This window comes from Galendromus occidentalis, unplaced genomic scaffold, assembly GCF_000255335.2.
Source record: "Galendromus occidentalis unplaced genomic scaffold, Mocc_1.1 scf7180000076883, whole genome shotgun sequence".
Taxonomy (NCBI): Eukaryota; Metazoa; Arthropoda; class Arachnida; order Mesostigmata; family Phytoseiidae; genus Galendromus; species Galendromus occidentalis.
The window spans coordinates 17,130-43,101 of record NW_003804872.1 but is presented as its reverse complement, the minus strand read 5'-3'; the positions used below and the strand labels follow the sequence as shown (position 1 = coordinate 43,101).

General features: G+C 49.6%; 4 protein-coding genes across 4 annotated transcripts; 3 read left to right on the top strand and 1 right to left on the bottom strand.

Annotated features, from left to right (window-relative positions):
• Window positions 1-163: 163 nt before the first annotated feature.
• Window positions 164-917, top strand: LOC108863772 (uncharacterized). The gene is made up of 2 exons (XM_018638330.1): window positions 164-298; window positions 375-917. The coding sequence occupies exons 1-2, from the start codon at window positions 164-166 to the stop codon at window positions 915-917; spliced, it is 678 nt and encodes a 225-aa protein (XP_018493846.1).
• An 8,342-nt stretch (window positions 918-9,259) lies between these two features.
• Window positions 9,260-10,911, top strand: LOC108863771 (uncharacterized). Its single transcript, XM_018638329.1, has 3 exons — window positions 9,260-9,978; window positions 10,031-10,359; window positions 10,565-10,911. The coding sequence occupies exons 1-3, from the start codon at window positions 9,260-9,262 to the stop codon at window positions 10,909-10,911; spliced, it is 1,395 nt and encodes a 464-aa protein (XP_018493845.1).
• A 13-nt stretch (window positions 10,912-10,924) lies between these two features.
• LOC108863770 (uncharacterized) lies at window positions 10,925-11,296 on the top strand. The gene has a single exon (XM_018638328.1). It carries the CDS (start codon window positions 10,925-10,927, stop codon window positions 11,294-11,296), a length of 372 nt encoding a protein of 123 aa, XP_018493844.1.
• A 9,350-nt stretch (window positions 11,297-20,646) lies between these two features.
• On the bottom strand, window positions 20,647-25,077 carry LOC100900440 (uncharacterized protein K02A2.6-like). Its single transcript, XM_003740332.1, has one exon. It carries the CDS (start codon window positions 25,075-25,077, stop codon window positions 20,647-20,649), a length of 4,431 nt encoding a protein of 1,476 aa, XP_003740380.1.
• Between the last annotated feature and the right edge of the window lie 895 nt (window positions 25,078-25,972).

The window sequence follows — 25,972 nt, the reverse complement described above, 5'->3', positions numbered from 1 at the left end:
GCTTTTTGATCAAGGCTCGTCAGATCGTATCCCCGGCTTCGCTTCGCATGAATCGATGAGGATCCTAATCGAGGCTCGCTCCATATACATGGATGGAACTTTCCGGGTGGTTCCGAGGCTGTTTCTCCAATTATACTCCATTCACGCCTTTTACAAGGGACAGATGCAAGCCTTGGTCTATTTCTTACTCCCGGACAAGTCCAAGGCTACCTACAACCGAGTCTTCGCCATGCTCAAAGAGTATGCCCTCTCTGTGGGGAAAGTTTTCCAACCCACAACGGTGCAATTGGACTTCGAAGTGGCTTGCCTCAACGCCATCCAAGAGAGTTTCCCCGGAGCAGGAGTGAAAGGCTGTGACTTTCACTTCTGTCCAGGCTTTGTGGAGGAAAGCACAGGAGCTCGGTTTACAGCCTTACTATGGGGATCGAGCTGTGAACAGATTCCTCAAATGCGTGGCAGCCCTCAGTTTGGTGCCTCTGGAGGAGATCGATGAAGCTTGGCTGCAGATAGACAGCGACTCTCCGAGTGCAGACCATCCAGCCTTCCAAGCCCTCGATCGCTTCAAAACGTACTTCATAAGCACGTGGTTGGAGAACGAGTCGGTTTTCCCGCGTGTTCTCTGGAACCATTACAGGAACTTCGGAGCGCGTACAACAAACCATATCGAGGGTTGGCATCACGCCCTCAATGGTCGCGTCGGGAAACGACACGTTAACCTCTTCGAGATCGTGTCGCACCTTCAGAAAGAAGAGCACGGCAATAAAGCTCAACGCTCGCCACTCGATATGGGCAGAGCTCCGAAGCCTGTTCGGAAGAAGTATCGAGTTCTGAACGAACGACTGATCCGTCTGACGGATCAATATGAAGCCCAGGAGCTCTCTTTGATACAATATGTGAGCCGGGTCGCTCACAACTAATATTTCGATTAATACTTTAAAGTACCTATATATGACCTATGTAATTCTCCATGTAAATACCTCGTTTCTAAGAGAAACATATACGATATTCACGAGTGAGCCTACGGGCGTGACGAGCTCTAAAGTCTACCTTACGAGGTCGTAAGGTAGTCATGGTCATTGAGCGAACTCGTGTCTGATTTCGTAGTCGGCTGTCGGCTCGACAAAGAATCTTCGTGTTTTTCTTAACGGGTAGTCTGCTACAGGGTTGCCGATTTCGCGGTGGCTCCGTGAAGATTGCCCGCTAATTTAGCGGGTAGATTAAGGAGAGGGTTAGCGAATCCAGCTGTCGGGCCGATGGGTGCACACCGACTTAAGGGGCCCCGATGCGCCCCTGGGCGTCAGAAATCGTTTCGCGGTCGTTGTGGTGGACTATTTTTCAAAATGGGTTGAAGCGGAACCGACGGAAGGCCTGGCAACGACTCGGCAACGAGTCGAATAGCAACAAATCAAGCAAAGCTTCTTTGCCAAGCGGAGTGCAGCGGAACAACTGATTTTTGTGCCCGGAATTTGCGAGAATTCGGAAACCACTCACCACAAAAGGACAAATCAAATACAGCGAACCGATGCGAGTTTTGGATCGCATCGGGCGATCTTCTTATAAAATGGAGGACGGATAGAGGTCTGCTAGCGCGCGTACGGAAGGCAGCTGAGAAAACTGCGGAAAGTTTTTTTGGGTGCGAAAGTGTGTGTGAGTGACTGAACGACTGCGTGTGTGTGTGTAGGGAGCGACTGGGACCGGTAGGGCATTAAATATTTGGTTTCGGTGGAAGAAAACAGGCGGAAGCAACCGATCAAGGGATAAACTTGTGTCGCTCGCTAAGCCTAACATCAGTGCCAAGAGGGAGAATAAGCCCAGATAATGGCATCATCATCATCAAACACCAGCCTACTGAATAAAGGTAGCACGGTGTCCAAAAATACGATCGGGTGCGTCACATGCAATGAAGCATGGATCGGTAAAACCCCCCGGATGCCAAACACGTGCTGCCTGGCTGAGGCCATGAGACAGCGGATCGAGACCCTTCAGGCGGAGAATAATCGCCTTAAAGGAGAGAAGGCTAGTTCGAAGATGGCAGGGATGCACCTCCGGCGACCCGAAGAAGGGGACGACGTGATGAACGCAGAGGACCAACTCCTGGAATCAGAAGGGGAAGGTCCAGAAATTGAACTGTACGCGCGCGAGGAAGAACAGCTGACGCTGACAGAAGGCCGCGCAAACAAAGACAGACCCGGCTCCTCGCAACAAATGTCAGAACAGCAGACCCGATAGAGCTTAAGCTCGCCTTCAATGATTCTCATTGGAGAGCGAACGCTGGGCATTTAAAAAATGCCAGGGTCGAAGATGACCTGTTCAACAGGATGGAAGGGGCCCGCCACACGATATGGAGGGACTACCGAACAGAGAGCACAGAACATATGTGCGCGGAGGTAAAGTCCATCGTGGACCGGTATAAATAGACCGAGTTTCACGTCATCGTAATGAGCGGCCTGCACGACACAGAGACCGTCAAAAATCAACAGAATGTACTGGCGGCTCATACAATGATTATGAGATTTCTGTTACTACCTCAAGACCCGGACGGCGCGAATAAAGACGCTCACCTGGGTCGCAATCATCCAGGATCCACGCAGCGAGATTCGCGTTCATCGGGCGGTACTGGAATCGGAGCAAGCTCGCGCAAGGACAATTATCGCCCTGGACGTCAGAGACATGGCTCCCGAGAATTTCTACAGGACGTCGGCGGAAGATGGCTCTGGAGTATACAGAGTGACAGCCAAAGGTGCAAAGGAGCTGGAAAAGCGAATAGCACAGCACGTCTATTAGGTAAGTGGCATATCGCCTCAAAATCAAGAGGGAATGACGGCCGTTGGTATAGAAGCCTTCAGAAAGAAGAGGGCCGACCTGGATAAGAGGTACGGGGTTGCAATGAAAACCCAAACCTCGGCCAGTATCTTCAACTACATAAAGAAGAACTTCTCGCCGGTGGGTAGACCCCCTAGGGAGTACGATTCCGATGAAGGGGACGACCGAGCTAGACCTGGCAATACAGGAGAAGCCGGCCCCGATTCACGAAAGTAGGAACGTGACGAAAGAGCCGTTCGTTTTCATGGGAACCAGCGAAACCGACGGAGGTCGAACTCGAGATCTAGGCGAAGAAGTAGATCGAGAAGTAGAGGCCGGTCGCCCAGCAAGAAACGCTCGAGGGTACAATATCGACCCGAGAGAGACCAAGAGCGACTGAGTCGAGAGCTGTACAGACCCCCCAACAGCAGCAACAACAACAACAACAAAGACCAGCCCGCCCTCGAAGGGATTCATATGCGAACCTCCGAGAGAGACCACGGAGCAGGAGCTGGCAACGACAACAACAGCAGCAACAACAACAATAAGATCCTTGAAGACATAGGACCCGCCAAAGGGGTGCACACTTCGAACAGTGTCGACACCCCGGCGCTCCTTACAGAAGGAGAGTACGCCGCCAGCGCCGAGGGAGATCACCCAATGGGAATGAAACAGATCAAGTGGAATCCCTGAGGATCTCAGCCCTGAATATTAACGGGGGGAGAAACTTGAAGAAGAAATGGGCGCTGGTTGGAGAGGAAGTCCTGAAGGCGAACGGCACGGATATCTTATTGGCAGTGGCGGCGCCAGCGGGAAGCTTTTTAAGCTATAGCTTCCAAAGCCTCTGGAGTCGGGAAGCTTAGCTTCCTAAAAATTTTCCGATCATATGTTGCATCGGTTTCGAAACACTCGGACTGCTGCTGTCGATCATGCCGCTTTGAATTTCTCGAGGTCACGAGAAAGACTTGATCGCGCACATGCGCTGGGGCGCACCACACGCACGCAACCCCGAAACGAGGGTTTCCTCTTTCATGATTGGTAATACCCCAGCTGATATCCGTCATCAATATCTGACCGAGGGCCGAGAACTTACAAATCAAATCGTGGACGATTTCGCCGAAGGCAAAGATCGAAGAATTCGCCTGGTGGTATGACTGTGAAAAACGCTCAAGTGAGTCGTATCTCAGCTCGTCGCTGGGGAAGTAACATAACACGGAACGCGGAAAGACTCCGCTGTTTCCACTATATGATATACATAGATATGTATCAGTGTACGCATCTATGCAACACTAATACTTGCCTCATAAAGTAAATCTTTGTGTCTCCGAGCGCGCTGACTTCCTCATTCGGGGGAAGCTGTATCTAAGAAAAATTCAAGCTTCCCAAAAAAAATGGCTGGCGCTGCCACTGCTTATTGGTGAGTTAAACGAAACTTATGAATAAGGAAGCACCCCCTAGAATCCACGGATACGAATGTATAGGGAAAAATAGACAAGGAACGTCAGGGAGGAAAGCCTTCGGAGGAGTCGGAATACTCGCAGCACAACATCCAGAGCTTGAATTAAAAGGCTCGGGGGATGATTGGGTTACGGCAACGCTCAAAAACGGAGCTGAGGAATGGGTCTTAATATCAACATACTGCCCTCACTCAGTCTCGAAGTCGAATAGACAACAGCTCAACTCCTTATCTCAATTCATCGACCGAAGATGCCAAATGAAAGGAGTGGTGATCGGAGGAGATATGAATGACCACACACATCTCTTCCGAGAGCACAACAACACGAGAGGCAGACTATTATTGGAGTTTGCGGATCGGCAAGGAATGGTTATCTTGAACTCGTCTCACCTATGCGAAGGCCGACACACGAGGAAAGAGGCCACCATCGATTACTTCTTATGTTATGACACAGTATATAGAACGTGTCAAAACATGATAAAGGACGAAAGGAGGGGAGTCACTCAATTGAGTCCCACAACCTCATAAGTATGACGTGTCACATATGGGTGAATGAACGATAAACGAGTGACGAAGAAGTTTAAGATTATAAACAAATTGAAAGCAGCTAATATCGCAATGGAGAAAATTTAGAGGGGAGAAAAGCTACAGCATAAAGTAGACTACCTGACCTCCAAGGAAGCTATCCGAGAAGGCATTCGGAGAGCCACAAAAATGACAAGATAAAGTAGCGATAATATTTTCAGCTCACCTGGGCTAAAAAAAGCTCTTGAGGAGAAGAAAGAGGCGAATAAGAAATGGAGGGGAGCGATGAGAACCCGAAACTGGCATGAGATGCTACGAACGGAGGCTGAATTCCGACATAAACAGGAACAGCTAACCAAAGCTATCTCAGTCGAAGAGAGGAAGCGTTCCGAGAATCTCACTCAGTAGGAAAATACTTGAGGGCCCCCGTCGCGAGCGATCGAAGAGGTTTTGGAGGTACGTGTCTGATCATACAAAACAAAATCGACGCCCCATCCTAATTAGAGACGGGAAGGGCGCTAAAATCCCCCGAGACGGAGTCAGCGAATACCTAACAAGAATAGGATGTACCATGCTGATGGCCGAGAGATTCCCCCAAGATATCCACGAACCGCTAAGCTGGAAAGCTCAGGAATTCGAACGAGCGAGCTTTCACATAGGTAGAAAGTACACGCTCTTCCTAAGTCTTCCTCCAGGGAGGAGCTTAAAAATACTCTCCGATCTCTCTTCTTCCATATTCAGTTCTCAAACCCTGCTTTTTCGATGCAGGAGTTGAGTCCTAGAATCTCCCGCAGGTGTGCAAATCGAAGTGTCTCGCTTTTACTCGCGAACTTAGATCTCCTCGAGAAGGTTTTGTTGGCCCGAGTGAAGCTCGAGAGTGCTATGATTGAGGACTCCCCGTCATTAAGACGATCTTTGAGTAAACACGCATCCAGCTTGCGTCGGAGATACAACGGGAGTTGTCGTAGTCGTACAACTTCTGTGGAGAAGAACGCCAAAAGGCTCGGTCAAGTTCCCATCACTCTCATGGTTCATACGGCCCGCCTCGAATCCATCCCGCCGGACCCGAGGGTTGGTCGCCCTCATCATCACCCCCTTATCGATGAGCTTGGACGATTTGAAAAAAAACAGCAAAAAATTTTTTCAACCTATTTTCGCATTCTGCCCCACTGTGCGGCGTTGGTCTTCGTTTTCATTGCGCTCGAACACCATCCGCACTGGCCTGGCAGGGCGACCGTTCTCCCGTGCTCGTTGCGCTTCTCCGTCTGCGGCTTGTGACATTAACTTGAAAGCTCGAGCATACGGATTGACATCATTCAGGACCGAATAGAGATTAGCGGAAACATCTTCACGACAACTCCGGTTGACATTTCTTTCCGCAAGTTCTTGGGCTGCCTGTTCCGTATTAATTATCAATACTTGAGCACACTGCGGTGACTCACCATTCCTGGGTCGGAGTGCCCCCGTTCTGTGATATACTTGTCCATGAAAACGAAAACAGTACGGACCGAATCCTGAAGGTGGGTCCGTTTCGGCCGTCATAGATGCCAAAGCGAGGGCGTTGTTATACTTTCGTATGTGTTGTCGGAAATTATCAGACTTCTGGTCATTGCCAACGTACAGCGTGTGCAATGTCGCGGGGAAACTTCCTAATGGAGATTGCTGAACCCTTCCATTGGAACAACACATGCTCAGGGGCGTATGTAGGATTTTTGACGTAGGACTGCGTCCTATGTCGCACTTTCTATCGACCCCTCCCGAAAGTAAACAAATGCAACGGAAGTGGTACATGGTCAATAGCTTCTAAACTTTACGACCGTCCATCCCCAGATTAAAACTATGATTAGGTCTCGTCCTCCTTCGGTATAAACTATAATGAATATCCACGCTTCCTCATGGACCGGGGCCAAATTCAGACACGTTTTTTCCAAAGACACGAGGAAAACCAATCACATGACACAGTGCGGTACTATTGCGGTCCCCTTTTGAGCTCCACTCTCAATCATGTTGCGACTTTCGTACCACATTTCGAGCCACAGCCTTTTATGTGGTGTCTTCGTAACTCCTCGACGCTCGATAAAATCGAATCAATCGATAATACCGTACGGTTCTGTACGGTTGATTGTACAGTTCGATACATCTTCACCTGAGCGCACTTATAAGCTTTCACGCGTCTGCCGCGTGGCCTGGCTCCCTAGCAGAGAGATTTCGAGCGAGCGCCTCGGCTATCGCCATTCATTCATTCATTCATATGAATCTCATAAAGCGCTCGAGATGAGATGAGGATCATAAGATATAGAGCAGACAAGAAGCATTTGGGAACCATTGAACGAATTCTTATTTCACTCAGGCAGAAGTTGAGGGAATATCGAAGCTTCGAGGATCTCACTTCGAGGAGATGGCGTTTGGCACGGGCGCTTTTCTAGCCCCCGATACGACATCCAAGAAATCGCGCGACTTCCGCGATGCTTTTCGAGACGCTTCCGTAATATTCAAATCCCTGCCCGTAATATTGCGACTCTCAAGCAGGATGACCTGCGAGCGGACTTCATCCTGCAAGATGGAATTGGAAACCATTATGAAATTTCGGGGCGCCCTGCCTCGTTTCGAAAATGGAGAACTCTGATCAGATGACGGATCGTGATTAAATTCAGATACATCGGATCACCTGGTACATCTTAACCGAAAACGCGAATTCAGCCTTGAGGGTTCAGCTCTTCGGGTCAGCAATTATCTCGTCCAGCATCGTTTCATCTGTTCGAATGATTTCTTCGAAAGACGATGCTCCGAGGAGCAGCAACTTTTTAGCTACCTGCAATCGCAATACTCGTGTTGACATTACTTGGTGTATCAATTGAGCATAATTTTTCAATGGAAGACTCCTACATCGACCATATGAAGATAATCTCTCCTCATTGGACGCGGAACACCAGATTTCTCGCTTGCCGTCATTGACCAGCAGTTTCAGGAGGTAACGCCTCCTTGAGTCTCTGGAAGTCGATTTGAATTCATAGCACAGAAACGCTCCATCTTCGAACGCTTGTACTTTCTTCAGGCAGTCGATTTTGGGACAAGCTTCATAGGTCATCGATTGTCGAGCAATGTTTGAAATTGTTATTTGAGTCCGAAAAATCAAGGGGGCCTTCGAAATGTTCGCTGCCTCTGGTGCCATCCGAGTCAGAGCCTCTTCGAAGCTCAGAATCAGATTCGTTTCCGAGCTCCGGTTATCGGTATCGCGGAACGACGCGACGCTCCCCTTTGTTCGCCACCAACGTGTCAGCTCCGCTTATCGCACTTTCTTCGGATCGTGCTCGATTCTCGAGTCAGTGTCGACGTCAGTGTCGAAAATGATATTGCGCGGTGACTTTAATTGCAGATGAGATCAAGGTTGATAGACTCGGGTCTGTCATCAGATTGACATTGAATTGTGTTGAAATGAAATTAATCAATTGATTTCTTTGGTTTGGTTTCTCCATATCCCAATCGAAATCGCCGCAAATGATTGATGGGGTTTGATTAATGATGAATCATGGGCAAGAAGAAGTCGGAGGAACCTAAATCAACCGGCGGGACCGTGAGAAAATGCCATGTCCTCCCTGACATGAAAGAGAAATGTCGGAAGCCTTATACACGGAATTTCGTTGACAATGATGACTCTACTCGCTCTTCCAAACATATCCCATGATGTTCCTGCATAAAGGAATCGAACAATATAGAACAATGCAAAGTATGCTATTCCCCTCTTGGGATTCGGAAGAAGCGTCACTTTTAGGGAAAACTCAGAGAGAAATCTTCATAATTCTCATTTCCCATGGCGGATGATTTAAAAGATGAAATTTCCGGCGAGGTTCAGATTCGAAAGCCAATCGAATAATGTGGGGTGGAAGGAAACCATTCCCCCTTGAGATGATGGAAAAATGCTTTTTCGATAAACAACGCCTTATTGATACCACGCAGTTTGAATTCTTTTCAATATTGAATGACTCCTCTGAAAAGCGGAGCTCCGCTTCGGAAGCCGATCGAATTATCCGAATTCGGCTAGAACTGGCGCCTTGGAAAGATTCACGAGCGATCGGGCCACGAGGAGACCTCTCTCCGATCCTCTCTCCCGTACGTGCTGACTTGACTTCTCCCGACAAATATCTCCTTGACCAATAATCAAAATTCTGAGAGAAAGTCGACTGTCAGCTCGGGTACAAACCCCTTCAGAATCAAGTTACATGTCTTTTAGCGGGCTAACTCGTCAGAGAGAACCGCTATTGCTCGCGCTGCCGTCTCTGCTTACTGTAGCATTTCTTCAAAGATGCTCTAGCGGCGGCAAGGCGGAACTACGATGAGACACCGCGCATCCGATGGTTTCGATGTCTTTTTGACGTAGAACTACGTCATTATGGACGCTGTCCGTTTCACGATCGGGAAGTGTCGGCTCTGATCATTCAACAATCCAGAGACTAGCGCTCAAGCCACGAGATCTTGATGGAGAATATCAAGGCTAAAATATCAGAGCTCAAAGCTATTACAATTAAAGGAAAGTATGCTCTGTGGAACAGAGAGATTGCACACCTAGATAAAATTAAGCGAAATATCAGCAGAGAATGGCGTAAAGCAAGGAAAAACGCAGCAGAGGATGCTGAGGAACTATTCCTGAAGTTCAGAGAAGCTCAGAGAGAGCTCTCGGAGAAAATCAGTTTGGAAATAGCTGCGGAGGACAGGAAAATGTATGATTACATAGTCCGATGTCCACGAAATCTTAGAGCTAAGCGTTTCTGGAACTATGTCAGGGAGTCCGACATGGTGACAAAAAAAGAACTTACTACCAAAGACAAGAATGGCCTTGAAGTCAGAGCCAGCAAAATCCGAAGTCATTTGACCGAGACGATCGAAGATCTTCTAGACGGACAAAAAACAGAAGCAGTCAATGAGGGTGGATACAAACTGTCCCATCCTATTAAAAACTTCGCGATATCCTACGAAGATGTCAGGGGAGCTCTAGAAAGAGTGTCTCTCCACTCCTCGGCAGGACTAGATGGGATCCAGGGGCGAATACTCAAACATCTAGGAGATGAAGGCTGTGAATATCTAGCTCGAGTCTACGATGCAATCGTTAAGGGAGAGGCTTCCTTACCCCGTGAATGGGCGGAGGCCAGGGTGGCTCTAATTGAGAAACCCAATAGTAAACAAGGGATCCTACATATGTACGTATCGACCGTCAACTATATCGGCCCTCACGTACAGAATATTCACCAGAATTATAAACAAGAAAATCCAAAAATGGATAGTCAAACACAAAATACTGGGAGAAATGCAACATGGGTACAGAGACAAGCGTAGAGGTGATGATTGCCTCTTCATACTCACAAGCGCCATAGAAATTGCGAGAATACAGAACATAGGACTTCTAGCGACCTTCCTAGACTGCACTCGAGCATACGACAAAGTTTGCCGAACAAAGCTCTGGGAAGTCCTGGAGAAACACGGACTGCGTCGGGAGGTCATAGAACAATTGAAGTTACTATACAAAGAGAATACAGTTATTCTCAAAACAGAGAAAGGTGACGGACAGAGTCGCCACACCGGTAGGTCTAAGGCAGGGCTGCGCCCTATCGCCGACCCTGTTTATCCTCTACATATCCGAGCTGGAAGAGCAACTACTCAAGTCCAGAAGAGGCTATGACGTGCGGATCTCAAAAAACATATTCCAACCAAATAGAAATCAGAACAGGAAAATTCCTGGACTACTATTTGCGGATGATCTAGTGCTAATCGCACATACGTGGTCAGACATGGAAAAACTTCTCCAAATCACGTCTACCTCCGCTGAGGAAAGAGGCCTCATATTCAATCCCGCCAAATCTGCGGTTTTAGAATTCAATCGGGTAGACGACACAACCGATGAGATCTCATACATTCAGGGTAAGATAATCCCGAAGGAAAGGACTTATAAATACTTGGGCATACATCTAAGCACAGACGCAAACTATCTCGAGGACCAGGAAAAAATCTGGAAGGAGAGAACGCGCAAGGCGCTTTATCAACTACATGCTAAAGTGCTGTGGAAATTCAATCATTTTGAAACGACGAAAATACAGTGGAGAGCCACACGCGTTCCAGCGCTAACGTACACGTAACACGGTAACCGTCATGTCGAATACTCTACGGAAAAACATAGAATCAGCCCAGAGACAAGCGGCAATGTGGGCGCTAGGAGAACCAGCCTGCATTTTAGCCAATGAATTCTTGAAAGGAGAGCTAGGCTGGTCAACTTTCGAAGAGAGGGAAGCCAAGAGTAAAATCACATACTTCAAGCGCATACAAGAGATGCCCGACGAAAGATGGGCGAAACGAATGCTAACCATGATGAGCATCAACAATGCCAAAATCAAAGCCGTAGAGAGGATGGAAACGCTGTCATTGAAACATGACTGCGATAAGATAGTGGTGGAACAATCGGAAGCAGGCGAAGCCTGCCTGAACACATTCAAAAAGAGTGTGGAAAAAAGATCCGAGATTTAGTCCATCAAGAATGGAGAGACGGCATGAACAAAAAGTCCAGCCTCGCAAGGCATCGAAAACACAAACAACAATGCGGTACCATTGACCACATATACGACAATTGCAGAGGAAGTGTATTGCTCGCACAAGCGAGAGCCGGCTTCCTCAGAACCAGGAAATTCAGGTCAAGATTCGAAGGGATTGACCCGAGTTGCAGGATTTGTGGTCAGGAGGAAACTCTGGAGCACGTCCTGATGGCATGCCAAGAAAAGACATGCGGTGACGATGAGATTCAAAAAAGGCTTGGGTTACATGAGGAGTCTGAAAGGCGAGTCATTAACGATACTAAGCGGATTCTCGAAAGATGGGAGAGAAGGGAGGCGAAGCCACCCACACCCCAGGTGCGAAGCGTCACATAGTCTCCAGCGATCACGCCCCCGCAGTCGGGGTCTCTTCAGAAATGGAGCATAAATCAATCAATCAATCGATCAATCAATCAATCAATCAATCAATCAATCAATCAATCAATCAATCAATCAATCAATCAATCAATCAATCAATCCATATTCATAAATACGAAAACGAATATATTCATGAAGACGAAAACGAATATATTCATGAATGCGAAAACGAATATATTCATGAATACGAAAACGAATATATTCATGAATACGAAAACAAATATATTCATGAATACGAAAACGAATATATTCATGAACTAGCGCTCCCGGCCGCCGCTTCGCGGCGACTCGGTATCGCTAAACTCACTACACATGCGCTGGCTCCGAGTGCGCTGGCTCCGGGTGCGCTTGCTTTGGGTGCGCGTGCTCTGGGTGCGCGAGAAAGCATCGGCCAATCAAGCATTTGGATTTCGATCGATGAGACTGTTGACTTCAAGGCGAGAAGCATCGCCCATGTCGTAATCGGAGCCTTGAACAAAGAGGCTGCCGACATTTGTACATGCTCAACTGTGGAATCGTAGAGAGAACTAATGCCCACACCGTCGCTAGAGTGTTCTACAAGGGTGTGGAGGATCTTTGGCCGAATGACGTGCAACACGAGCGGGTCCTCGTTTTCGTCTCTGACGCTGCCTCATACACGGCCGCCGCCGCGAATAGCCTCAAGGTTTTGTTCCCGAAAATGATCCACGTGACATGCTTAGCTCATGCGATACACCGCACAGCCGAGCAAGCACGAAGAAAAGTCCCCCGAATGTGGATCGATTGATATCTTCGGTGGAGAAGGTTTCACTCAAGGCTCCATCACGCGTCGAATGCTTCCGCGCGGTTCTCATCGGAGTCCCCTTGCCTCCCAAACCCATCCTTGCATGCTGGGGCTCTGCGATCAACGCAGCGCTCTGCCATGCTGAGCATTTCGAAGCCTTCAGGAACTTCCTCGATGATCTCGTCTCCGCAAACGCGGCAGCGATAGGAGAAGCTCAAGATTCGTACCGCTTAGACTCGCTGCGGCAAGACTTGATTCTGATGTCTGCGAATTCGCACTCCTTTCCGAGAACAATCACTTTGCTTGAGACCAGCGGCGCGTGTCTACAACAATCCCTCCGGCATCTTAGAGATTTCGAGGCTATGATCAACTTCACGCGTCGTCAGAAACTGTATCCGGTCAAACAGAAATCGGTACAGGTAATTCGGGCGGAAAGTCAAGAGAGCGAGACTGCCAATTGGGCGAAATGCCACTTGGGCGGAATGCCATTTGGGCGAAACGCCATCTGGGCGAAATGCCATTTGGGCGAAAATCTTTTGGGCGGAATGCGGAACGAGCGAGGGCTCTCTCGGAGATAGGAACCCAAGATATTTGCAGTGTCGGGCTCCTGATAGGAAACTGAAAAGAGAGTAACCCATACAAGCTCCCGTTTATGAATCTATACTCGTCAATTTTTAGTGCTCCAGCTAGAGTTTTTTCCCGATTCTCAGCGCAACACACCTACAACCCTGTAGATGTAAAGATGACGTGCTCCAGAAATCATGTTCGTAACAATGGTCTCTCGCCAGTTCCGAACGGACTCTCGGTCCGATTCCCGAGGTTCGAGTTCTCCCCGCCGTCCGCGATTCTCCTTACCGTTCCCGCATCACGCTCGAGGACTACGGCGCGGCCCGTCGACCCGTCCGAGAACTCCTGGAAGTCGTTCAACCCGGAAAACCTTCCATAATTCGCCTTTTGGGTCTTATATATTGTGGCACAGCTTCAAGGCACTTCCAATGAGGACACGAAGAATTCACTAGAAATGACTCTAAGTCTGTACGCACTTGAGGGGAATGAATTAGATAGCGGGGCGTGACCCAGACCTATGTCTTCGCAAACAGGGATCAGGGATATGAACCCTAAGTCCTGAAAAATATCGGGGAGCGCTGAGCGTGGTCAGGTGCTACCGATATCGAGGTTGCTACCAACTTGTGACGTCACAGTCCTCGCCACTGACAGCTCCATTGACGATCAGCTGTTGGAGACTGTCGCGCCCTCAGTGGCTAGATGGTTGTTCCGAGAAGGGTTCGCTATTGATACACGCCGCCGCTGAAGGCGCGAATCCCCAAGTCTGCTACCGACTCTGAGTCTTATTTATTTATCTCTGATTGAGATTATTTATCTTAGGAAATAATGAATGACACAAGGATAATGAATATGGCATATATACACGGGAAGAAAGGGGGGGAACCCCTTAGATTAACTGTATAGTAAGATTACCCTTGGTGATTACCTGGTACCTGGCCTCTCTCTGGGAGTGCGTGTTGGGAGGTGTGATGTGATTGGAATAGAGTGTAATATGGTCGGAATAGTGTGCTGGGAGTAATAAATGGTTGATGATGACGCAACGGACCTGGTCCTGTTCGTGACAGTCCCCCGCCGAATTGTCAGAGTGGGGTCTGACAATTCTGCAAATATTCCCGCACATCATTCCAATTTCCGCCACGCCCTCTGGTGGCCGGTTGTTCTCGAATTCTCCGCGCGCTCTGACTGAGCTTCTTTTGCTCCCCGTCAGTCCTGGGACGTACATCGTTAAACTCAACTATGGTTCCCTCAAACGCCCGGGGCGACGACAACGCCAAGAAAAACCGAGCGCCTAAGCAACCTGCAACACCTTACCCGCGCTCGCCCCGGGGCCTTTTTGAAGCCGAGGTGGGTCATGCTTCGACGGCACTTGAATTTAGTTTTTGAAAAGTTGAAAGGTCTCCCTGGGATTCAGTTGCACGACGATCCGGCTGTTCGAGTTTGATGGCTGATTTTTTCTTCATTTCTGTTCTTCAGCTGTGTCGGCACTATCCCGTACTTGCGTAGTATAGTGTCGCTCAGGTAAATCGGCTCTCCAAACTGGTCTGGGGGTCGATGGTGCTCGTACGATGGAGCGCCATACCGTCGGCTGAGCCGCTCCCTTTACGGGGACTGCGCTCGGCCCTCGGCCGTTGAGCTGGTGCCCCAGCGGCTGCTTCGGCGGCCGCCGCCGCCTTCCTGGCTCGCGGAGCGATACATGTGCTGCTTAGAGCGGCAGTTCGCCAATGACGAGCGACGGATGACGGTCGCCACCTCAGAGGTGCCCGACGTGCTGTGGCCCCCCGTCCCCCTCGAATCATCGTGCCCTGCGGGCAAGCACGTCAGGCGGTGCGCCGTGCACGAAAATCTGGAGGTCTATCCGGTGCTCGCCCAGCGCGAGCCGAGATAGAAACCCATCTCGTGCAGGCCATGGGCCTTCTCGCGTTGTCACGGGAGAGCCGTCAGGCAGCGGAACGATGGAAAAAAATTCAGTGCAGGTTTAGCTTGAAGCCAAACCTGTGGGTTGCGTAGAACTACGTCAACGTACTCGAGGGGACTTATCGCGAGATCGCGATGAAGTCTATGAAGCGAATCGAGGGAAGATTTATTGTTTCAGTCTTTGATTATGAAATCGAGATATAGATAGTTGAAGCGTGGCTTGAAAATATAGTTTCGCGATGAATTCCGATCCTGGATTCTGATTTGGGGTCCTCAAAGATGAGTTTCAACCGATAAAGTCCCGATCCAGAAGATAAAGTCTGGCCGCACTCTTCCGGAGCCGATGAGGTTCGATTCCAGATGAAAATCCTGGATCCTCAACGATATGCTGCTGTCATCTCAAGTCTCGACACGGAGGATGAAGTTCGGACGCACTCTTATGAAGCCAATGAAGTTCGGTCCCGCATGAGAGTCCCGGGTCCTCAACGATATGTTCCTATCGTTATTGAGTCCCGATCCAAACGATCGAGCAGTCGAGCGGAGCCGTAATTTGATGTATGAATTTTATCGCAGTAAGTGTCAAATTCGGAGGAGAGTCTCGAGCCCTCATTCAGCGAATGAGGAATATAGCTCCTTGCTCAAAACCTCCAAAGTTCCTCGGTCCTCACTGATGAGGGAATAAGGGATGAAAGTATAAGCCGACGGTGAAAAAGGGAAAGTCGAATATTGCAAACAATTGGCTGTATCGGATCATATTCTACGTCCGGATTCGGCGTGGCTGAGATTCAGTTTTCCGGCTTTGAGCACCCGAGACGGTTCTGGAGCCGGATCCTGTCTATATAGTTCCCATTATCTAAATGATTCAGTTCGGTCGTGAGGTGACCAGGCGGCGGCGCGTATGCAAATGTAGATGTGTCGGGCGCGCTGATCATCCGACTCGCTTCCGGAGTTGCGTGGGAGACGATGTGCTGATACCCCAATACTATACCTGATAGTTCGCCGCTTTCGTACCACGATTGACAGCTCAGTGGCACGATCGTTTGCTCCGGCACTCCGGCGGCACCCTTGAGTACCACAATGCATGATAACGCACCACGTTTAGTTTCAATGTCCAATGATTCTAAATAACTGAGGTGATTCGAAGGTTCCAGAGGTAGTTTTCTGGACACGGAGTCGCGGGGAGTTCAATAGCCTCTCTGACAGTTTTACCGTACCAGATGTCGCCTGAGAAGCCTACCGCGATTTCGAAACCCTCAATCCGAAACCATTCGTGCATCCGTAAGTGGATCCGTCACATTTTTTTGGACAGCGTCCATAATGACGTAGTTCTACGTCAAAAAATTTCTTGATTTGTTGGGTTTTCTTTCTGTCGTTTGTTTACAGCGGATCTCAGGGATGTCGGGGTTGTATGGCTTCGGGCTTCTTGGGGGTATACCTAGCTTGTGGATCGGGCGATGGAAGACTTGGCCCTTGGCTGTTCTGATTGTACCGGATCGGGCATTCTCGGGTGGGGTATTGTCTGGGAACGAGATGACTCGGCTCAAGGGCCAGAAGGCTCGGTTGTAGGATTCTCCTTTAAGTAGACACACGTCGTCGATTTTCAGGGGCCTTGCCGCGATCGGAGTTTGCTGATGGGCCGTTTTGAGGTACTGGGGAGATCCGTCGTGGTATCGCTTCCAATAAGAACTGAGGATTCTTTGTTGGTATTTCCATCGCCTGGAGAATATGATCTTATCGGCTTCCGAGGCCTTGTTCGGTTTCGATGAGTGTCCCGGAATGACTGTCCTTCCTCTGTATCCGAAGAGGACATCGGCTGGCGAAAGAGCTTCAATCTTATCCGCTCCTGGAGCTACCGTAGTTATCGGTCGACTGTTAACCATTGCTTCGATTCCGCTGAGGATTATCTCTAAGTCTCTGAAGTGAGGGACTGCGGATCCTAGGATCTTTCGAAGTGGTCTCTTGATGGTCTGGACCTGTCTTTCGTAGAAAGCTCCAGAATTCGGTGCCATCGGTACGATGAATTTCCAGCAGATCATCAAGTCTGATAGCAGTTTCTTTATTTCTCCGTTCTTGACGTTCTCGTAAATTAGCTTCAGTTCTTAGGATGCTCTCTTGAAGGACAGACCGTTGTCCGAGGTTATTGTCCTCACCGAGGGGAATCGGTTGAAGAATTTTTGTAATGCCCCTAGGACTTCAACTGTCGATAGATCTGTTGTTAGTTCTAGGTGGACCGCTCGGGTGACTGCGCAGGTGAAAAGGAGGATATATCCTTTCCCGACCTCGCCGGAGTCTTTCTTGTATCTTATCGGACCCGTGAAATCGCACCCTGAGTGGTAGAATGGAGGAGCTTCCTCGATTCGAAATGCTGGCAATGGGGGGGTCGGCAGTTCTGCTGCGTCTGCGTGGAAAATCTTGCATGTGGCGCATGCCTTCACAACCTGACGTGCTATTTTTCTCGCGTGGATGACCAGGTATCCTTGTCGGAGATGTTGGAGGATATAGTTTATCCCCCCTGAGTGGAAACATTTTTTCTCGTGGATGTCCTGGACAAGTAGCCTGGATAGTCCACAGCTCGCTGGGAGGATGATGGGAAATTTCTGATTGCTGGATAGTTCTGAGGAACGCTTTTAGCGAGATCTACATCGTATGAGACCGTCGGGGTCCATGACCGGATTGTATTGATACAATACGCTCGTACGCCTGACGTTCTTGCATTGATTACACTGCCCGACAGAAAAAAAAATCCGGATAACAGACTAGTGGATGGTCTTCATGGGATGATTCGGGGTCGCAGATTCCGAATCTATCGACAGTTTTCTCGGATTGGACCTAGTTTCTTCGTTATTGGTCGCTTTCCGTGATTCTCGTGATATATGCCTCCTTAATCCTTTTTCTCTGCCTGAGGGTGAGCTAGATCCCTGAAACGGAGAGGAGTACTCCTCTTTGCTGGCTACCCCTGGGACGAGTTTCATGCCATTTGGAGTTGTGGTCTCCGAGCTGGAAGACTTCAGCGGTCGATATCCTGGAGAATTCACCCCTTCCCCAGCTGATAGCGAAAAAAATAGAGCTCTCCCTGCCACCCACGGTCGAACTTTTGCGAATAGAATCCAAGCCCTAAATATTTTAAGACGAAGTTTATTGAGATGATATATATGCACAGAGATTTATCCAACAGATATTTCAAAAATTAACAGAATAGCTGGGAACGCTTGCCCAGCTGTGAACAAAATTCGAAACGAGTCCCGCGGGGGGGAGGATTGTTTGTCCCACACACGCGGGTTTTTGCTACCCTGGCTCGGCGATCTGCCTGCGGCGTGGACCGATGAAGCTCCGAGTCAGTGCCTGTCGCGAATGCGGTCTTGTCGATTCCCTCATTAAATTCCAACAGTAATCTGCCATCATGTGCAGATCCCAACGACCCTGATACCGCTCTCCCATGACTGCAATGTCTTGGTGAAAGCGCTCACCCTGCTCATCACTCATTGCGCCCAAGTTTCGCGGAAAATGGTCAAGATGACTGTGGAGGAAATGAACTTTGATACTCATGCGACAGCCGAGTGACTGGAAGCTATCGAGCATATCTTGGACGAGTCGTGCGTAATTCTCAGCTTGGAAACTTCCGAGGAAATTCCGCACGACCATCACGAAGCTTCGCCAAGCGGCTGCTTCCCTCGCATCCATGGACTCGATGAAGGCTGGGTCATCGATCAGTTTCCGGATTTGCGGCCCGTCGAGGACCCCAGCCTGGAGCTTTTGGATGCTTACCGCCGGTAACTTTCGGACGATGAAAAGGAAGCATTGCCCTTGCTTGTCGAGGGCCTTCACGAACTGCTTCATCAGTCCAAGCTTTATGTGCAGGGGAGGGAAAATGATCTTGTCTGCCGTCACAAGCGGGCTCCTGATCACATTGTGGTGGCCGACAACCAAATCTCTGGAAGGCCACTCCCTCCGTGTCCAATGCTCCCGATCAGCTCGGCTATCCCATAGACATAGACAGAGAAAGCAGGGATATTTGGTATAGCCGGCTTGTTGACCAAGCATAATTACTGTTGGAATTTAATGAGGGAATCGACAAGACCGCATTCGCGACAGGCACTGACTTGGGGCTCCATCGGTCCTCGCCGCAGGCAGATCGCCGAGCCAGGGTAGCAAAAACCCGCGTGTGTGGGATGAACGATCCTCCCCCCCGCGGGACTCGTTTCGAATTTTGTTCACAGCTGGGCAAGCGTTCCCAGCTATTCTGTTAATTTTTGTAAATATCTGTTGGATAAATCTCTGTGCATATATATCATCTCAATAAACTTCGTCTTAAAATGTTTGGGCTTGGATTCTATTCGCAAAAGTTCGACCGTGGGTGGCAGGGAGAGCTCTATTTTTTTCGCTATCAGCTGGGGAAGGGGTGAATTCCCCAGGATATCGACCGCTGAAGTCTTCCAGCTCGGAGACCACAACTCCAAACGGCATGAAACTCGTCCCAGGGGTAGCCAGCAAAGAGAAGTTCTCCTCTCCGAAATTTCAGGGATCTAGCTCACCCTCAGGCAGAGAAAAAGGATTAAGGAGGCATATATCACGAGAATCACGGAAAGCGACCAATAACGAAGAAACTAGGTCCAATCCGAGAAAACTGTCGATAGATTCGGAATCTGCGACCCCGAATCATCCCATGATGACCATCCACAAGTTTGTTATCCGGATTTTCTTTTTTCTGTCGGGCAGTGTTATCTATCTCTTCTTTAAAGTATTTTTCTTGGATCAGTCGAAGTAGAGACGTTTTGGCTCTGAGCAATTCTTCGGCGTCGAATTGGATACCCTGTTTTTTGAGGGGATTTCCGTTGGAAACTGATTCCCTGAGCAACTCGATCTCTTACATCTTGTGCCTTCTTCACTAGTCTCTGCATGAGAGCCCAAAAGCGAACGGCTTTGAGCCAAGAAGAGAATTTATTCTCGAAGAATATTTCCTCTGTGGAGGGTGGATTGGCCGATGTGGCTGCCATGCAGGAGACATTCTCTCGGCGTTCTGGATCGAATTGTTTCCCTGATGTGTCTCCGAAGACAATGTTCGCGGGTGCGCGATCGACGTCTGACGTCAGCGATCGCAACCACTGAGGTCTCTTTCTCCATAGTGATTTGTTGTGATCGGAGGAGAGGTCTGCTCCTCTCGAAATAAGGTCGGCTGGATTCTCGTCTGATTTCTCATATTTCCAGACGGCCCGGCGGACGAGAGAGTCGATACGCCGGATTCTGTTGGCTACATATGGCTTCCAGCGTTCCGGTTCCGAGTTCACCCATCCTAGGACGCTGGAAATCATCGGTGTATAGATGGGTAGAGTCGATCTGTATGTCCATGAGACTCTTGACCGATGACAGTAGTCGGCTGGCTAGAAGCGCGCCCAGAAGCTCTAGGCGATGGATCGACATTGGTATAGTGTCTAGCGTCATCGATGGGAATACACCCGCGTCGTTGGACAGCATCGTCGCTGGTTTATTCGAGTGCGCTTTTTATACTCCGTCGAGCGGGATCTTTCCCTCGATCGGATGTGCACGTCCCTACCGAGGCACCTGGTACTACCGATTGGCTGTGCCCGCCGCTACACAAGTAAGAGGGAGCTGACACCTGACACTACATCTCTCCCTCCCATAATTAAAGTCCGGTGATTAATAAAGTATTATCTGGATACGTAGTCATCCAAGTATTTCGGTCGTTTCCTGATTCGGTGCGAGGCTTTCCGTATGCAGGTCTCCGGGGTATTTGGGTCTTCCGCCGTTCGCTTCTTGACGGCCGCCTTTTGAGCGGCCCTTGGTGTTGTTTCTACATCGTGAAATTCTTCGTCCGACGGACACTCGGCGAGCCCTCCCTCTTCTACTTCCATCGCACTCGAGTCTCTGGTTGGCGCCCGCTCGATCTTTTTCATCGAACCGTCGTCGACCGGTTGTGTAATGTGATCTGTATCGGGCTCCTTTTCGTCGCAGATATCTTCCGGCTGTTCGTTGATCGTCTGAACCGCTTCAGTGTGATCTGCGTCGAGAGAGCCACCAACGCTGTTTGATCCCGACCTGTCGACTTTCGGCTGACTCGCGGATCCCGTTCGACTTTCCTCCCCGGGGTCTTGCTCGTTGTCCACAACTTCAGCATTTTCTTCGTCGTCGAAGCAATTCAAGCTTCCATACCACACGGGGTGCTCTGGTGCCCCCTGAACGGTTTGCTGTCTTACGGTGGCCGCTCCGATTGAGGGTTTGCCCCGGATGAACTGGTTTTGATGCCATATGCGTCCGTCTGAAATTTTGAAGGTATTTTTTCCATAACGGCGTTCGATGCGGGCGGGTAGATTGTAGCGAGTTTCACCCTTTTTCGCTTGCGGTTTCTTCGTTCTAACCCAGTCTCCCACGTTGTACTCTTCTTGTTTCGCCGCTCGGCGTTGATCTGCATAGATCTTCTGTTTCAGTTGTTTCGCCGCGATCTGCTGTCGGAGGGTTTCGTGTTCTTCGGTGTATTCTTTCTGATGGTTCGTGATGTCGAGCTTCGTTCGCATTCGTTTACCATGGATCAGTTCCGCCGGCGATTTCCCCGTCGTTGCTTGTGGCGTGGAATTGTATGCCCCAATCATTTCAACGAGTTTCTTGCGTAGATCTCCTCCGGTGTGTTTCGCCGTTTCGAGGAAACCCCCCAATGTTCGATTAAAACGTTCGCATAGTCCATTACTCATTGGGTGGTAAACGGGGGTTTTGATGTGTTTGATTCCGAATTCTTCGATCATCTTCGTGAATTCTTGGCTGATGAATTGCACGCCATTGTCGCTGACTATTTCTTGAGGTATTCCTTCACGATGGATTAGTTTACGGAACATCTCGACTAGTTTATGAGCGGTGACTTCCGCCATGAGTTCAACTTCGACCCATTTTGAGAAGTAGTCGATGATGACCACTGCGAAACGACATTGTAGACCACAGGATGAGTCTGGACCTCTGATGTCGACAGCCAATCTTTCCCATGCGGAGCTAGGCCATGGCGTCGTAACAATGGGTGCTGTCCGAGCCGTGGCAGTTCGCTCGCTGCTGGAGCAGATCCCGCAATTCTTGATGGCCAGTTCCGTGTCGCTGTCCATCCCGGGCCACCAGTAAATTTGTCGTAGCCGCTGTTTTGTACGTACAATTCCCTGATGGGCATCTCTATGCGCTATATCTATAGCCCTTTGCCGGAGGCTTACGGGAAGAACCACCCGGTTACTCCGCATCACAATCATATTTTCTACGCTCAGCTCAGCGATTATCGGCCACCAGACCCTTTTCACGAGCTCTCTATTGTTAGTTATCAGCCATTTACGAACGTTGATCAACTCTGTATCCGACTCCGATTGTGCTGCTATTTCCATGTAACTTATTGGCTTCAACAGCCCTTCTAGGAACGCAATGACCTTATCGTCATCCCCCTGAGTTTGGAATCTTTCGTTGGTAGGCAAGCGGGAGAGCATGTCCGGTACGTTATTATTGGCTCCTGGTTTGTACTCTACCGAGAAGTTGTATTCCCTCAGTCGTTCTGCCCATCGCGCGATTCTCATCGAAGCCCTCACGCTTGTTGTCGAACCCAATAATGCCACCAATGCTTGATGGTCAGTTCGTACTCTGAATCTCCGGCCGTATAAGAAAATTCGCCATCGTTCGACCGCAAATACCACTGCCAGCGCTTCTTTCTCCCCAGCGGAATATTTCATCTGCGCATCACTCAGTGCGCATGATGCGAAAGATACCGGCCTCTCGCCATCAGCGTGCACCTGCAACAAACATGCGCCGCAACCCACATTAGATGCATCCGTTGCGACGATGGTTTCCTTGGTATGATCAAACACCGCCAGTGGTTTGGCATTGACAATTTCATTCTTTAGTTTCTTGAACGCGTCACCTTGTTCTTTACCCCAGACGAATGGGGAATCTGCCTTGAGAAGGCGCCTGAGTGGCTCCGCGATAGTTGAAAAATTGGGCACGCAGCGCATATAGAAGCTAGTAGTTCCCAGGACCGATTTAATCTGTGACGCATTCCTCGGTTCCGGGAGGTCCTCGATAGCCCTCATATTTCCCGCTGTCGGTCGTATGCCCCCGGCTCCGATTGAATAGCCCACGAACTCGATTTCTGTCACTCGGATTACGCATTTAGCATTTAAGACCATACCAGCTTTTCGTATTGCTAACAGAACCGCTTGCAACCGATCGTCATGTTCTCGTTCGTTTTCTCCGAAGATCAGAACATCGTCAAGGTAGATTATGACTCCCTCAATCCCCCAGAGAATTTGTTCCATTAATCTCTGAAATGCCGCAGGGGCCGACGCCAAGCCGAAAGGAACTCGCTTGAACCGAAACAATCCCCATGGGGTGATGAATGCGGTCAGATCTCTCGAGTTTTCCGCCAACTCGACCTGATGATATGCCGAGCGCGCGTCCAACTTCGAAAACACTCTCGCACTACCAAGTCTCGTCAACAAATCCTCGAAGTGTGGGAGCGGAAAAACATCAGCAACTATCGCCGCGTTTACCGCTCGCAAATCCACACACAGCCGTATTCGGCCATCTTTCCGCGACACCACCACCAACGCGGATATCCACTCCGACGACTCGATACGTTCGATCACGTCTGAAGTTTCCAACCGCTCGAGCTCCTCCCGCACTTGTTCCCTGACGGTCAGAGGTAGCCGCCTGACTTTTTGTTGTAATGGCCGTGCTCCTCTCTTCTCCCTAACCGCGTGTTCGAATCCGAGAACCTTTCCGAGTCGGTTCTCAAACAGATCGCCGAACTTTTCCCTCACGTTTTCTTCCGTGATTTCGTTTATCTCGCATTTCATCCGCGAACAATCAATTCTGAGACCCAAGGCCTGCAGCGCGTCGCAACCCAGCAGTGAGCGACCGCTTCGGACCACGAAAAATCCGCATGCCGCCACACGCTCTCCAACCCGAACCGTACTTCTGAAATATCCCAAGTTTTCTATACATTCTCCCTTGTAGGATTTCAGCACAATCGGGGTTTTCGTCAGATCGGACACTTTCCCGCCGAAGTCTTGTACATTGAGGATTGAGACTGACGCTCCAGTATCAACAAGAAAATTGATTTTCCTATCTTCAATATCCGCCATTACTAGGATCTGATTACCTAATGGCTGATAACTCAAGTAGTAAATTTGGACATTACTGTTTATTGCGCCCATGCTCCGATAACTCGCTGTAGGTTCCTCTTCGTATGGGTCTCCGACGACCGGTGAGGCTTCGTTTCCTTCCAGCGACGTATCGACGTAGTTCACTCCCATTTGATTTCTGCTGCCGCAGAATTTAGCATAGTGGCCTTCACGGCGGCACCTCCAACATTCCACTCGTCTTGCTGGGCACTTATTCGACTGAGCATCATGCCCAGTGTTCCCGCACCTCCCACACGAGGCACTGTTGAGCATCGGAGTTCGCCGAGAGGTTGATCCACGTGCTCGATATCCGGCTCCACGTTGGGACCTCACTTGATTGATATCCGTTTTGTCGAACATTGAGTGACCGTTAACTGAGTTACCGAGAGACTTTGCTTCTTTTTCGTTGATTTCAGTTCGTGTTGCCAAAGCGATGAGTTCTTCGAAAGACGTTCCTTCTTTCGCGTTCAGTAACTTTTCTCGCACAGCGTCGCTGGTGGTATTCACCGTGAGTTGGGTTATGATCGCATCGTCGGCGGTGATCGGGAACATGCATTTTCCCGCAAGTTTTCTAAGGGCTCCGACGAACTCCCGCACGCTTTCTCCCTGATTTTGTTTGCGCGCTGCGAAATCCATTCTTCTTGCCGCCAGGCCTTTTTCCACCGCAAACCTCTTGGACAGTCTGAACACCACTTTCTCGTATTCGGTTGCTCCTACTGCTGGCATACTTTCGATTTCCCGGTAGGCCGCGTGACCTGCCACACCTAAACAATGTTTCAGCGTGGCTACCTTCCTCTCGACGGTCCATGTCGACGTATTTCCGCGAGCGATCAGATAAACTTCGAAGTTTTCAATCCACTCCTCCCACGGTATCGGGGGCGACGATCCTTTATCTGACCAGAACGCTGCCGGCGCGAACACTCCGCCGTTATCAGTCATTTCACACTTTGCACCTGGATGTCTGTCTGTCACGCTAAGTCTGAGTATCCCGATGACTTTTCGTCCCCACACTTGTCGCTTTTGTCGGACTGCGCCAGTATAGTGTCTAGCGTCATCGATGGGAATACACCCGCGTCGTTGGACAGCATCGTCGCTGGTTTATTCGAGTGCGCTTTTTATACTCCGTCGAGCGGGATCTTTCCCTCGATCGGATGTGCACGTCCCTACCGAGGCACCTGGTACTACCGATTGGCTGTGCCCGCCGCTACACAAGTAAGAGGGAGCTGACACCTGACACTACAATTGGCTTGACCGGACATACTTTAGCTTTCGCCATAACGGAATGGGTGATCGGTTTCGTATTTCCAAAGCTCTCTCGGAGGTAGATGACGCAGCCGTATGCGTTTACGCTGGCATCTGAGAACGCTTGGAGTTCTTTGCGCGACTTGTCGCCTGTGTTTGAAAGCATGTGGCGGGAGATTGACACTTTGTCCTTGTTGAGCAAGTCCGTGAATCTCGCGTATGCCTGTGCGTGCGGGCCATCTAAGGCTAAGTTCCATCCGATTTTCGATTTCCACAGCTTCTGAAGCAATATTGTGGCGTTTATGGTGTTCGGACCAATAATTCCCAAAGGATCGATTTGGGCGAGTCCTCTGAGGAGTTTTCTCTCTGAAGGTGTTCCTGATTGGAGCTCGTTAATGGCCTCAGTGGCTGGCACCGATAAAAGATCCATTTGTTGGTTCCAAGGGATCCCTGGGAATTTGCTGTCTAATTGGCCTGGGGTCTGCGCGAACCAGGGTTCGTTCTGGTTGATGGGAGCTTTGCTGCAAATTATTGCGTAGTGTTCGGCGTTGCAAAATCGGCAGTTGTTCTTTGGGCCCTCCCTGCCCAAATT

Excerpts from the sequence above, each read along its gene's own strand:
- LOC108863771 (XM_018638329.1), top strand. The coding sequence starts at position 9,260 with ATGGAGAATATCAAGGCTAAAATATCAGAGCTCAAAGCTATTACAATT. Across the intron at positions 9,979-10,030 it reads AAACAAGGGATCCTACATAT|AATTATAAACAAGAAAATCC; the intron begins GTACGTATCGAC and ends AATATTCACCAG. Across the intron at positions 10,360-10,564 it reads CGGACAGAGTCGCCACACCG|ACATGGAAAAACTTCTCCAA; the intron begins GTAGGTCTAAGG and ends ATACGTGGTCAG.
- LOC108863770 (XM_018638328.1), top strand. The coding sequence starts at position 10,925 with ATGTCGAATACTCTACGGAAAAACATAGAATCAGCCCAGAGACAAGCG.
- LOC108863772 (XM_018638330.1), top strand. The coding sequence starts at position 164 with ATGCAAGCCTTGGTCTATTTCTTACTCCCGGACAAGTCCAAGGCTACC. Across the intron at positions 299-374 it reads CGGTGCAATTGGACTTCGAA|GCTTTGTGGAGGAAAGCACA; the intron begins GTGGCTTGCCTC and ends ACTTCTGTCCAG.
- LOC100900440 (XM_003740332.1), bottom strand. The coding sequence starts at position 25,077 with ATGACTGATAACGGCGGAGTGTTCGCGCCGGCAGCGTTCTGGTCAGAT.